The 15,524-nt window shown below is 58.7% G+C and overlaps 1 protein-coding gene across 1 annotated transcript; it reads left to right on the top strand.

Annotated features, from left to right (window-relative positions):
* The first annotated feature begins 7,268 nt into the window (after nt 1-7,268).
* SAXO4 (stabilizer of axonemal microtubules 4) lies at nt 7,269-15,478 on the top strand. The gene is made up of 14 exons (XM_036097909.2): nt 7,269-7,521; nt 8,027-8,165; nt 8,632-8,749; nt 9,021-9,174; nt 10,195-10,317; nt 10,927-10,987; nt 11,459-11,571; nt 11,938-11,997; nt 12,136-12,222; nt 12,551-12,664; nt 12,746-12,840; nt 14,480-14,644; nt 15,106-15,187; nt 15,374-15,478. Exons 2-13 carry the CDS (start codon nt 8,057-8,059, stop codon nt 15,173-15,175), a joined length of 1,269 nt encoding a protein of 422 aa, XP_035953802.1. The 5' UTR covers nt 7,269-7,521; nt 8,027-8,056; the 3' UTR covers nt 15,176-15,187; nt 15,374-15,478.
* Nucleotides 15,479-15,524: the final 46 nt, after the last annotated feature.

Below are 15,524 nucleotides of genomic sequence, written 5' to 3'. Positions count from 1 at the left end.
TGCGGTGTGAGGCACTCCTCTCGTTTTAGCTGCCTTACTCCTCCCAGAGAAGGGCAGACGCACCCTGGTCACCCCGCCTTTGCTGGGACCCAGACGTGCACAAAAGCCACACCACCTGCCCCAGGTCGCTCCCTGGTGGGCTGGGGAGGTCGCACGTAAAGCCGGGCCGCCTGGCTCCGCGCCCGCCCTCCTAAGCCCTCTGCGGGTTTGCCTTCTCGTAAGAAAAGAGCTTGGCACGCTGCCTACACGTACTCTTCCCGTTACTCGGTGATTTTGGTTTATAAATTGTTAAAAACCTGTCTGTCTCCATCCGTCCTAAAACATCAGGGAGTGTCCCCTTTGGGAGCCCTACACTGCTCCTCGGGCGCCCGCCGCCTGCATCCTCCCCAGCACCTGCTGGAGGCCCCTTCCGGGGCTGCCGCAGCCAGAGCACCCCGAATCTGTCCCCCGCCGCGGGGGCAGTCCCCGCCGGTACCACACTAGCCTCGCTGTCCATGTCCCTGACATGGCCTTCATCTCGGACGACAGAACCCTCTCGTTTAGCTGGAGAATGGCTCTGTGTGAGCCATGGTAACAGAGAAGTGGCTCACGCAGATCTGGGCTTTAGGACGACCCCCAGGACAGGGAAGGGCCCTCCAGGCGGAGGGAAACTGCAGGGGTCAAGGAGCTGACAGAACGCGGGGCATGTTTGGAGGGTCTCGAAATGGCTCGTGGTAAGGCTGGAGCAGCGGGGCACCTGGCCAGTTAGCCTATGATCATAAATACACCTCCCAATCTCAGTGGCTTAACAAAGCAAAGTTTAGTTCTCACTTGGGCCAAGTGCAGTGAGAACGGGGCAGCTCCTTCATGGGGTGGCCGAGTGCCCCAGGCTCTGCCTTCTCAGTGTGTGGTCGCCACACACAGCGAGGGTCAGCAACGAGGCCTGGAAGGACGGCGGATTTTCGATGTCATGCCCAACCTTTTGCACTTAATTCTGATATAATAGTGTTGAAAGGTGATAATGCTTCACAGTCAGAATGGGCTAGGTTGTGCTGTGCTAACAACCAGCCCCGGACGGTGGTGGCCCCCGACAGCTTGCTCACACCGCATGCGCGTCAGGCCCGTGGGGAGCTCTGCGTGACGTCTGTCGCCGTCGTGCCCGGCCTCACACTGGTGAGCAGCCCTTTCTGGAACACTGCAGGTCCCAGTGACAGAGTGGCTGGGTCAGCGCAAGCTGCCGGAACAGAGCACCACAGCGATCCGGGCAGCCGACCTCTGTGCCGTGACTCGGCGACCCAGGCTGCTCCCATCTTTCATTCTTCTGTCCCAACACGGGGTCTGCACCCACACGCGCGGCCGCTTGTAACTCCCTCCGGCAGGGAGCGGACACACTGTGTTTATCGAACCACAGGGGAGGCCGGGGAATGTAAAACCATTCCAGACACTTACCGAGTGCTTTCTCTGTGCCAGGCTGCGTGCTGAGCACTTAAATGTGTCTCTTCTGAATCCCTCGGCCTAACTGTGTGAGTTCTGCTGCGGGACCTCACCACTGTGACCTCGTCATACAGCTAAGGGAACAGCCTTCGAGAAGTTAAGGGCGTCCGAGAGCACAGGGCTGGAGATTCGAACCCAGACCTCTGGGTTCTCGAATCCAGGACCCCTGCTCTGGACCCCTGCCCTGGGTTCCCTGCTGATCACTGCCGAGAATGTCTTCATCCCCTTGGAGCCCTGGGATTGGGTTCTTATTTTCTGCTCTGTCTCATTTCATCTTCCCCGGGAGTCATGAATTTTTAAACCTCGTGCAAGATCAACCCGTTCACCCAGAGGAGACAGTAAAAGAACAAGAACAGGCAGAAACGGAACAGCCATCAAACAAGCACACCGGAGTTCTTCCAGGAAATGTCCACCTGGGGCGGGGAATGAACCAGAAGAAGTTGTGCGGGCATGGCGGGAGGTGGAGAGAGAGTGCTCAGGTCATCAAGGGAATTGTTTCCTTTTAGGAAAAGAGAGACAGAGAGTGGACTTAGGCCATCAGACTCGGGCTACTGCAGTTTCTGGCGGTGAGGAAGGACCTCGAGAGAGAATGAGCTGGGGCACCGCTCTGGCCCTGGCGCAGATGATGGACGGGTGGAGGAGGAGGTGTGGAGCCAACCAGCATTTCCAGGGCTGTTTGGAGAGAGAGTTCCTAGGCCCTGAGGCCAAAACAAACAGCACAGCTCTAACTTCAAACAAACAAGCCCCGCCTTCTGTTCTGGCCCCGCCCTTATTTTCACAGGCAGCAGAACCAGAGAGGGTGGTTAATTAAGGAAAGTCACACGGCCCCGTCTGTGCCGGAGCTGGACATCAAAGCCAAGTTCTAGAAGAGGCTCAGAAAGGAGCAGGGATGTGACCTGGTCTCACTCAAGACAGGAGCCCTCCTGCCCCTTCCTCTCCCACCAAGGCGTATGCACCCCAAAGAAATGAGAGCAGGCATTCAAAGAGATATTTGTACACCCATGTCCATAGCAGGATTATTCACCATAACCCAAAGTGGAAACAACCCAAGGGTCCATGCACGGCTGAATGGATAAACAACGTGTGGGACATCCACACAATAGAATACTAGTCAGCCTTTTTTTAAAGGAACTTTTGACACATGCTACATTGGGGATGACCCTTGAGGACATGATGCTAGGTGAAATAAACCAGACACAAAAGGACACACACTGTATGATCCCTCTCACAGGCGGTCCCGAGAGCGGTCCAATTCATAGAGACAGAAAGTAGCACGGTGATTGCCAGGGCCTGGGGGGAACGAGAGAGTGCGGAGTGAGAGTTTCATGGGCACAGTTTCAATTTGGGAAGATGACAAAGTTCTGGAGATGGACGCTGGTGATAGTCGTGCGACATCATGAACGTACTTAATGCCACAGAACTGTACACTGTAAAACCGTTGAAATGGTAGATTTTCTGTTACGTGTATTTTGCCACAATTTTAAAAAAAGGATAACCGAGTCCCCCCTCTGCGTCACCCCCAGTCTCCCGCTCAACTGCACCCCAGAGGCCCGCTTCCTGCTTCTTAGTCATCTTGGCCGATACGGATGATTTTAAACCTTTCTTCTGTGGATTTTCGCCCCAAGGCGCCCAGCATGACCAAGGAGCTGAGTGCGGAAGAGGACAAAGGAGGCACAAGTTTCAAAAAAGAAAACTGCCATCAAAGCTCAGATTTTGGAGCTTTGGAGAACCTTCTAGTTCAACCCACGAGGCAACATCAAAGCAGCCACCAACTTGCCCCTCGGGGCAGCTGCCTGGATTCAAATAATGACCCCTCCCCCATACGCTGTGTGACCTCAGACAAGTGAAGCAGCCTCTCTGTGTCTCAGTTTCTTCATTTGTAAAATGCAGGTGCTGATGCTACCCCCCACCCAGGAGCACACCTCACTCTGGTCAGGTTTGAATGTGTTAATACACCTGAAGCACTGAGAACAGTGCCTGGTACCAAATAACAGCCCAAAAGAGAGTTTGCTATTATTGTCGTCCAGATTCAAGTGAATTCAAACTTCTGCTTGAATGCCTTCTGGGATGGAGAGCTCACTCCCCACCAGGGCACCCTGTTCCCGCATTAGAAGGTTGTGTTAGAAAGCTTTTCCCTCCTTGAACCTCTCTTCCTGACAAAGTTGGCCCTGCCCTCTGAGGCCTGTCATGAAGACACACGTCAATCAAAGTCAAATGACACCACCTGCTCAATGGTGTGCTGCCTCGTTTGCCTGAGCTGATATTCCTCCGGGGACCCAAAGCTCACACAGCCCAGAGCCCAGAGTGCAGCTGTCTGTCCCCGTTCAGGACTCAGCAAAGGGTGGTGTGCGCTAGCCGTGGACGCCCATCGGGGCCCTCTCCCATTGGTCCTGGCTGTGGAGTTCTGTGCACCAGGGGGCCCCACAATCCTCTAGGTGGTTCCCGAGCCTCAACCTTCCAGGCTTCAGGGAGGAGGCACTGCTGGTGTCTGGGGCCAGCCCCAGGGTGTCTGTAGCCCTTTCTTCTCGCAGGAGGGAAACAGGGCTGAACATTACTGCTCAGGACTGGGAAGGTCTAGAAAGGAGAAAGAGGTCACCCATCTGGCCGGGGCAGTCTGTCCCTTTGGAAAATCGCTGAGCTCAACCAAACAGTGTTAGAGTCTACTGCTACGGTCCCAGCACTTCACAGGTGAATTTGCCAGCATGTTCTAGCAGGGCTTGGCGTGGGTTCTGGAGTCAAAGCTGACTCTACCCCAACCTGCCCGTGAGGCCTACGCAGTTTCCTTGTGTGTAAAGCGGGGGCAGTAACAATAATCCCTGCTCGTAAGGCTGGACTGAAGAGTGAAGAGACGGCGCAGCTCTGCACCTGCATGGAAAATGCTTAATAAATGGGAACGGTTATGGGAAGAGGGGCTGAGGTGGGCCCTGGATTTCCCACTTAAAATCTGGAAGGATCATTTAGTCTGCTGCGTCATTTTACAGTTAGAAAAACAGGCCTCGAGCCGAGAGGTCTAGAAGTCACGCGGCAGTTTGGTTACCGCCCAGACCAGCACCTGGTGAGCAGCTCCAAGGCTCTTGCTTCTTGTAGGCTCTGGCCCTTGCCCTGCTTGCCAGGCCGGCCCCTTGTGTTCTGGAGGGCAGGTGAGGCAGGGTGGCTGGGGTTGGGGCGATAGTGGCTCTGCCCGCTCCTCTGTTCCCTCCAGGAGCCCCCCAGCCTTATGAGGGCAGCACTTGCTGCATCTCCTGCAGTTCTGCGTGAGAGCCGCTGGGTGTCGCCACACAGCAAGAAAACAAAAACAAAAACAAAAACAAAAACAAAACGACAGGCCGCTGGGAGCCCAGACCTAATGGGAGTTCAGTCTGGGAGCAGACACCTCCCAGAATTGCCCCCCATCCTCTGTGGGCTCCAGGCCAGGCTGTCCCCAGCAGCTCCAGAGTTCCCCTCACAGCGCTGCTGACGATTTCCAACCTTTCACCACCTCCTCTGCCCCACCAGCTGCTGAAAGGGAAACCTGGCACAGCCTCTCGCAGCTGAGTGCCTCCCCCCAGCAGTGCTCCAGCCCCCTGGGACCCGTCACCGCCCCCCGCCTGCCAGTGCTACCCACCTTTGCCCTTGCAGGGCCTCCAGGTGGCGAGCCCTCCCTCATCTCCATCTGGGACGGGCCTGCCGCCTGCTAGACACTGTGCACAGAGGATTTCGAGTGCTTTATGTGTACCACAACCCCGTAGGTAGGTACCATTTTCCAGAAAGGGAAACTGAGGCACAAATAACACGCATGGAATCTTAGTTATTAAGTAGTAGAGCCAGGGCTTATGCCACCGGCTTCAGAGTCTGAGCTCTTGCTGGTAACCACTTTTCTATGCACACTCCATCCCTCTCTCCTGACCGCCCGTGGAGGTCTTACCCTCTCGTGTGTTTCATGGGTGGGGCTCACCTGAGCCTCTGTCATTAGATGGGGAGAGCAGGACTGTGTGCGTTCACCTCTGGCCTTGCAGCTTCTGATCCCTGAACAGAATAGTTACTCTGGTGGGGGCCTCCACTTGGCCCCGGGCACCTCTGAGTCCAGGGCCTCTCTGCGGGGCTCAGGTGTGGTCGCAAGCTCCATCTCTGGCAGGTCCAGTCACTTCAGGCCAACCGCAGCCAGGGCATCTCCTGGGTGGGGCAGCCCGCTTTCCCTCGGCATCCTCTTCATCCACACCTCGCTTTCCCTTATGAGTCGGGTGCTCTGGAGCCGACTCATACCAGCTCGTGAGAGTTGAAGGCAAAACCTCCAGGAAATCTGTGAGCTGGTTGTTGAACTCCGCCATTGTTAAAAATCAAATTATATGAAACTTACAATTTAATAAATTATATAAAAACAAAGGTAATAGGAGAGCCTGGCTGGCTCAGTTGTTAAGCATCTGCCTTCGGCTCAGGTCATGATCCCAGGGTCCTGGGATCGAGCCCCACATCGGGCTCCCTGCTCAGCGGGGAGCCTGCTTCTCCCTCTGCTGCTCCCCCTGCTTGTGCTCGCCCTCTCCCCCCTCTCTCAATCTGTCAATAAATAAATAAATAAATAAAATCTTAAAAAAAAACCCTGAGGGTAATAAATACTTCAAAGTCATCACCCTCTTATTATATTACTACATTTGTCTGTCATTCATGGTCTCAAGGTCACTTCTGTCTATTGGATCTGTCCGGCGCAAATTCTATATCGTGGCGGCTCCACAGCGGGCCGAGCATGATTTCCCAACCCCCTGCTCGGTGACCTTGCCTTGGTAGTTTGAAAGCAGCCATGATGGGAGTATTTACACCACAGAAACGTGGCGAATGCTACACATCGCGGCTCCCCACTCCCACCCCATCAGAGACCCGGTTAAACAGTTACAGGCTTCAAAGCCCCTTGGGGCAAAGGGGCCGGCCCAAGGGGAGCGGGGCTCACTCCCCTTGTAATCCTTCACCGACTCTGAGGCCTGGCCAGTGTCCTTGGGCCTCACCTTTCCCATCTGCAAAATAGGCTGAGAATACAGCTTTGAAAAACTGAGGAGCCGAAACCATGCCCTCGGGAAATCTGCCAACAGCCCCCCGAAGCGGGTCCAGTTGCAGCCCTCAGTGAAGAGGAGGAAATGGGGGGCTGTAAGGGGACAGGTCCCCTCATCAGAGACGACACATCAGGGTTGAGCCACACTCCTAGCTGCTGGGGCTTGTTGGCCCCATAACCATAGTACCCCGGCCACAGGGTGGTCTGGGGGATTGTCCGAGGTAATAATGTGTGTGGAAGGGGGCGCCTGGGTGGCTCAGTCAGTCGTCTGCCTTTAGCTCAGGTCATGATCTCGGGGTCCTGGCCGGGAGCCTGCTTCTCCCGCTGCCTGCCGCTCCCCCTGCTTGTGCGCTTGCTCCCTCTCTCTCGCTCTCTCGCTCTCTCTCTCGCTCTCTCTCTGACAAATAAACAAAATCTTTAAAAAAAATGTGTGTGTGGAAGAGCTTGGCACCGATCTGGCTCTAGCAGGACACAGGGAACAGGATAATTCCCCGAGAGGCTTACGAGTGGGATCTGAGCCCACCCACGTTTGAGTCTCAACTCTTCTCTTTCCTTCTGTTTTCGAGATCTCTGGCCAGTCAAGACACTGATTGTCTAAAGCCTCATTTTCCCCGCGTGGAAAGAGGGATAATTATAGCCACCTGGAGGAGCCGCTCAGAGGACTGGCGGCCATAAAGGATATAAAGTGTCTGCTGAGAAGTGGATACTTAATAAGTAGGAGTGATTATTTGAGATTATCTTTTATTTCTTGTCACTCAGAAGACAGCAACAACGCCCAGCCCGGTCCAGGGAAGCAGGCGACTGGGGGGGCCAAGGAGGCAGGACCTTGCCCTCATCTGGGCCAGCTCGGCCTCTCAGTGGGCCCTGGCCCTAGAAGGGCCTCAGAAGCGTGGGGACGCTGTTGCTAGGCACCAGTTGCCAGGCGACACACTGTTTCTCCTGGCCCGGCCACCTCCCAGAAGGCCTGGGCTTCCCTGGAGCAGCTCCTGTCCCCTGCAGCCTCTCCCCAGAGCCACAGCAGAGGGCAGGTGAGGGTGGGGCCCGCTGCGGTTGGGCCCCAGGAGGGCCGAGCCAACGTCCCTCAGCAAGGCCCCCGAGCGAGCTGAGGGAGGGACAAGGAGCCCCGGGCTGGGCTGGGAGGGTGTCTATCCATTCGGTCCCCAGAGGAGGCCAGGAGGGGATTAAGATAAGATCAGGGGCGGGGAGTCAGATACCCCAGGGCCTGAATCCTGGCTCCCCCCACCCATCGTGCGCTCATCCTTCATCACTTGGCATCCTAGTTTCCTGGCTGTAAACTGGGGCGATAACAAGGTGTGGGGAAGGGGGAATGAGCGTATATGATTACGTGTTGACGATGACCAGTCCTTCCTTCAGTTTGGGGTGTGGGTGTCGGTGGAGAGGGTCGGGCCGAGCGGAAGGCCCTGGTTGGGTGGGGCTCGGGCTTCACCTCCGGGGCCTCTGCAGCCTGAGCCTGAGACAGGCTCGGGGCCTGGGGCTGCTGAACGGATGGGGCTCCCTGTGCTTCCTCCCCAGGCGCCCCCCGGGGCCCTGCCCCACAGCACCATGATGGGGAAACTCCCCTTGGGGGTTGTCACCCCTTATGTGAAGATGAGTTCGGGGGGCTGCACGGATCCCCTGAAATTCTATGCCACTAGCTACTGCACCGCCTATGGTGAGCGCCCCTGTGTGCTGGAGCTGCCCTAGGACGTGGGCCAGGATGGGGGCGGTCCCCCTGCTGTGGGAGGGGCAGCCCCGTGGCCTGTCACACACGCTCAGAGGGACCCCAGTGCGCTGAACCGATCCATCTCCTGAGCCCCCCCAACGACCGTGTCCACACCTGTCCCATCAGGCTGGCTTTGCCCCGCTGCCCCTCCCCCGAGTCCATCCTGTGATTCTGCCACACTGACCTTGTCCCTCCCCTATCCTTTCCATTCCCCGCTGCCGCAATCTCGAAGGGCCAGGCTTTCACGGCTCTCTTGTTCCAGCCCCTGGCTCTATGCCTTCTCCATCCCGAAGACCCCTGGGCCCTGGGTGGGGTCGGGGGGATGTGGCTGGCCCTGCTTGGGAGGCCCTGCTCACTGTTCTTCCACTCCCCTGCCCCACGGGCCTGTCCTGTTCCTTGGCTTCCCCTCTCGCAGGTCAGGAGGAGTTCAGGCCCCGCATGGGCAGCCACGAAGGCACAGGCTACAGATCCAATTACCGGCCCGTGGTCTCTTACCACGCCAACCTCGATGCCCTGGACAACCCAGCCATGGGGTAAGGTCTGCAACCCCTTCTCCCTCCCTGCCCCGCTGAGCCTTAGCGCTCAGGGCCATTGGAGCTCATCGGACCGACTGCGGGTTCCATGCATGGGGACCCTGAACCTTGCCTGGCCTAGATCTGGGGTCCTGGGGCACTCAGGGCACGGCACCCACCTGGGGCCCTAAGGCAGGCGGACTCCTGAGGCATCTGTGGGAGGTTTGAGGGAAGTGGGCAGCTTCCAGAGATAAGCACTGCAGCCTCCGGGTGGCTCCTGCTCGATCCTCAGGGAACAAGTCCGCCACAATTTCCAGTCAGTGACCAATCAGAGCTACCGCCCCCTGGAGGTGCCTGATGGCAAGTACCCACTGCCTTGGAACGTGCATCAGACCAGCTCTGGCTACTCGCGGGAGAAGCCCAGTGTGGCGACCCCCACTAAGGAGGTTAGTGCTGGGCTAGGACCAGGAGACGGGGGGCCCCGAGGCTGGGGTAGAGGAAGGGCCGAGGGGGCGGAGAGGGTGAGGATCCCTCCAGCAGGGTGGGACTGCCCTGCCAAGAGTTGGTCAAGGCTGAGATGCCTGGACGCTGAGGAGCCATATGCGGGCTGGGAGTCTGCTCACCTGTGTCACCTTCGTCCCCATCCCCAAATGCACCATCACCTCCCCTCCACCTCCATTCCCATCCCTGTCCCTGCCATCACCTCCACCACCCCCATCTCCAATCCCAACACCAACCCCATCCCCATCCCCATCCCATGGTCTCCACCATCCCATCCACATCTCCAACGCCACATGACCATCCTCCCCACCAATGTCACGTTTGCTTTTGTCATTGTCGTCCCCATCTTCTTCATTCCATCATCATTATGATCATCGTCTTTATCACCAGCAGTAGAATGTATTCTACTAAGTCATTCATTCGTTCATTCATTCATTCATTCAACTGATATGTTCTGAACATCTCTTTTATATATGAAGGTGCTAAGTGTGGGGGGAAAATGCAACAGGGAAGAGGCAGGGGGTGAAGCAGTAGTGAAGGGGTTGCAACTGCAAACCAGGAGGGTGGGAAAAGAGCTTGCTGTGGAGACGTGAGTCAAAGACTCAAGGGAAGTTAGTGTCGTCTAAGTGCAGCGATGTGAGAGAGAGTTCCAGGCAGTGCAGATGGCAAGTGCAAAGGCCCTGAGGTGCGAGTATCTGATGTGACAAAGAATAGCAAGGAGGCAGGTGGCTGGAGCAAAGCAAGGAGCCAGGGTCCTTGTGGGTCTCTGTCAGCCCATGGGGTTCTACTCCTAGTGAAATGGGATGATTGCAGGGCTCTGAGCAGAGGAGGGACATGACTGGACTTCATTGTCAAGGGACCCCTCGGGCTACGGATACTCTGTAGGGGTCAAGGGCAGAAGCAGAGTCAAGACATGGACTGCCATCCCTTTGCCTGGAGCGTGACTGGCCGCTTCCTCCTCCCAGGTCAGGAAGGTCCATTTTGACCCCCAGGACTATGGGCCGCAGGCCATCACAGGGCTGGAGCCCGAGGACGTGCCCCTGCTCCACCAGCACCAGGGTTCGATGGAGTGGGAGAACGCCCGGCATGTGAGTGGGCAGCCCCCGGTCAGGGCTGTGAGCGGGGCAGAGGGGCCAGACCCACCTCCTTTCCCTCCTGGAGACCGGCACTGCTCTGACTCGCCCCAAAAGCCAACTAAATGTGGGCTCAGAGTACCTAGAAAAACCGGGGAGAGCCAAGGATATTTGGTATTTCCAAGACAGCATCAACGTGGTCAGCACGGGCTTCCTTACTCAGGTCTTAGGATTTAACCCCAGAGGCCCCTTCCCTCCCCTCGCCCATCCAGACTCCCCGAGCTCTGGGCAGTGCAGTGTGGCGGGAGGACCTACTGTATTCCCTTAGCCTCTCTCCTCGCCTTGGGCCCCCTCTTCGTCTGGGTGCCTGGGTCCCATGTTTACTCCTGGGAGTCCAGTGTGGGTGGGACGGGCTTCATTGTCACAGGAGAACTTACCGGGAGTGTGTGGGGTTCTGCTGCCCCATCAGAGAGGGATTTGTGCCGGGCCTGCCGTCCTCGGCCTCCCCTCGGGGACTATACCACGCAGGTCTGCTCGGAACACTGAAGAGCCACCACTGCGGCCAGCCAGCCCCGGGCCCTGGTCCACCTCGCGGGCCCCAGTGCTCTCCCTTCTGTGTTCCAGGGCCCGCGCTTCATGACCTCTGAGTACAATTCTTATTTCAAGGAGCCTTCAAACCAGCCAGGTAGGCACATGTCTGAGCTCATGCCTTCCTCCCACCACACCTCCCTCCCCCCTGTCACAGGGAGAGACACGGTGGCGGGGGGGCGGGGGGTGCAGACGGAGCTGGTGCAGGACAAAGAAGGCACCAGCAGGAAGAAAGAAGGATACAGAGGCAGCCTGGGGGACTTGTGCCTTAACGCCAACCCCCCCGAAGGACGACTCACTGGTTTAGGAGGGCTGTGGATCCTGACCCCAGCCGCCTCCCGGCCTCTTGGCTCCTGCCCTTCCTGCACCTCTCTTCTCCTCCTCTCCCGTCTCAGTCTCTGTCCTGAACTCTGGAGTCTTCCTGGTGCCCATGATCCTATAGCTCAGGCGTCCAGATCCGTGGAGCCAGCTCCCTCCCCACTGGCTGGGACACTGAGCCTCAGGAGGCCCTGTGGGTAGGGCTAGGTGGCCGGGGTGCGGGGTAGCACAGGGGGGATGTCTTTTGCAGATCTCTTGCAGAAGAAATCAATTGGCGCCAAAGAAGAGACTGGCTTCACCGAAGAGTCCACCAAGAACCCCATTGTCTTCCAGCCGCCCTCCCAGGCCCTCCCTGGGGACCCGGTAAGTCAGGCCTGTGCCCACTAGAATCTCAGGGTGACTTCTAGCTTAAAATGTGTGAGTTGCCGAACCCTGTGTTCAAACACGAGATGAACGAGTGTGGGTAAAAACCACTGCTTTGGTCCAGCTCCCCCAGTGTACGGATGAGAAGACTGAGGTCCAAAGAGGAGAAGGGGCAGAGCCAACGTTACTCAGAGTCCGGGCGAGGGCCCTGGCCTGCTGGTTCTCACTCAGCATCGTTACTCCCCAAACTCTTCCCTTTCCTCGGTTACCCCAATCATACGCACGTGTCGTGAGCCCCTTCTGCGCTCAGGACCCCGGGGCAGCTGCCTCTGCCCAGCTGACGTGCTTCTGCGGGCCTCTTTCCAGGTCCTCCTGCCCGGCCAGAGTGTCACCAGGTCCGACTTCCTCCCCATGCCCCACCCTCATGTAAGCTGAGCCGCTGGGGGTGGAGGGCGGTCTGACCCCAGGGCCTGGGGTCCTTCCTCGGGGCAGTTGGGACAGTACCTGGAGGACGGCGGGAGGCGCAGCTATGCTCTGGTGCCAGGAGCTCATCTGCGGCCTTAGGGGGACGAGTTCCTGCCTGTGCTGACCAGAGGCTCCGAGCGGGAAACGGGCTACAACCGGGTGACGGAGAGGACCCTGAACCCCAGAGTGAGTGGCCTTCGGTGGGGGGGCTCCCTCAGAGCCGGGGCATTCCCACGGGAGGGGGCAGGGAGGTTCCTTGGACGCAGACGCACTTGGGCGCTGAAGGATGGGAAGGATCAGGCTATTTGGACCCTCCAGGGGAGGGGCGAAGGCCCAGGAACTGGAAAGTGAGGGGTGTCTTTGACCCAGGGAATTCTGTGTGCCTGGAGGGGCAAGGACGAGGTCCTGGGGCTGGGGGCAAGTGGGGGCCGCGTGTGCCTCTGCCTGCCCTCCCTCTGTCCTTGCCGCCTCACCCTGGCCACCCACCGCCTTTCTGTGGCTCCGTCCCCTGCAGGTGCCCCCTCCCAGCCCAGAACCGAGCAGCATGAGCCACCGGCAGTTCCAGCCCCCGCAGCACATGCAACAGACGAACGTTGCCTTGCTGGGCCGGGAGACCGTGGGGAACAAGGTGAGGCCGGGGTGCCCAGCCCCACTCCCAAATCTCCACCCCCTCCTGACCTCACAAGTCCCCTCCGTACCTCTGGTGCAGGAGCCCACGGGGTTCAGCCTCAACAACCCCAGCTACTTCCGGAACCCTTATGACCCTGACATGGATAATCGGTACCTGACCACCTACAACCAAGGGTGAGCACCCCCTTTCGCTGTCCAAATCCAGGGCTGTGAAGCCAGCACGCATTTCACAGACAGACACTGGGACAAGTGATGAGCTTACAGCCTGTGAAGTAGACCAACACGGAGTTAGTGTGGGATCCCCCAGAAGCAGCCCCTGAGCCAAGGATCTGAGCGCGAGCCTCTTACTGGGGAGTGTGGGGGAGCTGGGAGGTTGTGTGGGAAAATGAAGGCAGCCCAAAGCCAGCGTGTTATTAAAGAGATATCCCATGGGGAGGCTCTAGAAAACAGTGCAAACACACGACTCAGAATGATCCCGGCCAAGGGGAGAGCGAGCTGGGGGACTGGTACCCCCACAGCCATCGGTCAGTAGTTAAGGGCAGTCCCCGAGGACCATACTAAAATCCCAGGCACCTCCTTGCTATAGGCAAAGCAAGCCCCAGCAGCCCAAGGGCAGCCGACCTCTGCGCTTCTCCCTGATGCTGTGCCCAGGCTGGTGGGCAGGGGACGAATAAGGGGCTGAAGGGCATCTGGGTGGAGCAACATGGCATCTGCGAAGATACTACGTCCAGTCCATGGTGGGGGGGCTCTGGGTTCCCAAGAAAGTAAGCTCTTTGCTGAGCATCCGGGAGGGCTTCCAGGAGGAAGTGGCCCGAGAGCCATGGGGAGGACTCCCGGGGCCAGGACTGGATAGGGAGGGCATTGCAGGAGTGGGATAGAGCCTCCTTGCATGACATCTGTCATCTGTGTCAGCGTGTGTCACCTGTATCCCAGTACACTGGCCCTCCACTCCTTGATCTCCCAAGTTGCCTCCCATCCTTGGGGCTGGCCCCCCTCTTTGGGATGGGGACCTTGAGGCTCAGATGGGAGAAGTGGCGCCCGAGCCACATCGCAGGTCTGTGACACAGGTGGCTGCTCCAGTCCCCACGAGGGGGGAGGGGGAGGGGCAGAGACTCACGCTGGGTGTCGGGGGACAACAGTGTCCCTGTCCCCCCCTGGGCAAACGCCCTCCTCCGGCAGCTCCGGCAGACCCTCGGCCCCAGCCATGTCTACAGGGTCCTTCTCCCGCCCACCTGTCGGCTTTCCCGAGCTCCTGCCAGGGGTCAGGCGCGCGGCTCCTTCCCCAGGGGTTGTAATCACTGACTTCCTCATGTATCTCTCTGCACCCCCACTTCATACGCTCAAGGGGGGGGCCACATCTTACTCATCGTGGCCCTTTCAGAACCCGGCCCAGTGCTCAGGGAGCATCAGCAAAATGGAAGCAAAGTGGAATGCCCAGAGAGAAATGAATGAGCCAGGGTCTCCACTCCCCCACCCCTAAGAAGTTCATGGGCCAGGGAGGGAGGCAGCGTGCGGACCGTCCTTTCGGCTCCCGAGTGCAGGCGCAGCATCAGGGGGCTGGGCGGAGGAGGGCCGTCCAGCTCAGGGGCAGAGCCAGGGCAGGCTTCCCGAGTGAGCAGCGTTCCCCAAGCGACCGGGGCTCAGGGCAGAGGACACAGCATGAGCGAAAGCAAGGAGGCTGGAGGGATCTGAGGCCATTTGTGCTCTGCTGGAGCCAAGATTCCTGTCCAAGAAGGGCAGAGAGGCTGCAGAGGTGGGCGGAGGCCAGCTTATCACCAGCAACACCCCCCCCCGCCCCCACCCCGTGCTGCAGGTACTTCGAGAATATCCCTAAGGGTCTGGACCGAGAAGGCTGGACTCGAGGTGGCATCCAGCCGCAGAAGCCCGGAGGCTATGCCCTCAACCAGCCGGTCACCCGCATGGAGGCCACCCCCAACCCCATGGAGAGCCTATGGCACCTGCACCCCCACGTGGGAAGGTAGCTGGCCCTCCCTCCCGCTCTGTCCTTTGCGGCATCCAGGCCTTTCCCCAGCTTCTTCCCTCCCTCCGTCTGTCTGAGAGGCCTATTTCTTCTCTCTGGCTTGCTCGCAGCTTTTCCGGCTCCTCCCCCGCTCTCCCCAGCGACCCCTCCCCCTGCATGGCTGCCCCCCGCCCCCCCCCCCAAAGCCTTGTTCCCATCCCAGAGGCCAGCTCCACACCTGCTCCCTGCCAGGCTGCAGGGGGGTGGGGACAGAGTTGAATGGACTGTGGTTCTGCCTCACTCTGACTCCTTTCGGCTCAATTCAATTCCTCAAAAATTATATTTCTAAGACAATGGCCCAGACTTGGCAGGCAAAGAATGTGGCTTGGCTGAGGGCTGCCCCAGGGGAGGGGCAGGCAGAAGCGCAGGTCCCACCTTGCCCCACATCCCCCTCACATCCACCCCTCCCCTCCCTGCAGAACCCTGATCGCCGTGGACCCCTTCTACCGAGCCCCGCCTCACAGCAGCCACTTCATGACACCCAACTGAGCCCGAGACTGGGTAAGGGGCGCCCCGCATGGGCCAGCCCCACATCCCCAGCCCTGGGTCAAGCAAGCCCTGCTGGGGACCCAGCCTCAGAGTGAGGGGTGGGAGACCGGGGGGGGGGGGGGGCTCTCAGGGCTGGGGGAGTGCACTGAAGCCTCCTCCCCCTGGGAGCCCCTCGGGTCTCATCTCTGTTCCTCCCAGGTTTGCCAACCCAACGGACAGGACAGGAGCCGGCTACAGTCCCTACCCCCACCCCGTCCCTGCCCAGACTCCCCTGACTACTTTCCTAATGAAATAAAGAGCAGTGAAGCAGCCTGTGTGTCCAGTCACTGGCAGGGGAGCTGGGAAAAGG

Source organism: Halichoerus grypus, chromosome 11, assembly GCF_964656455.1.
Source record: "Halichoerus grypus chromosome 11, mHalGry1.hap1.1, whole genome shotgun sequence".
NCBI lineage: Eukaryota > Metazoa > Chordata > Mammalia > Carnivora > Phocidae > Halichoerus > Halichoerus grypus.
The sequence above is the reverse complement of the archived record's forward strand: the minus strand, read 5'-3'. Positions and strand labels throughout refer to the sequence as shown.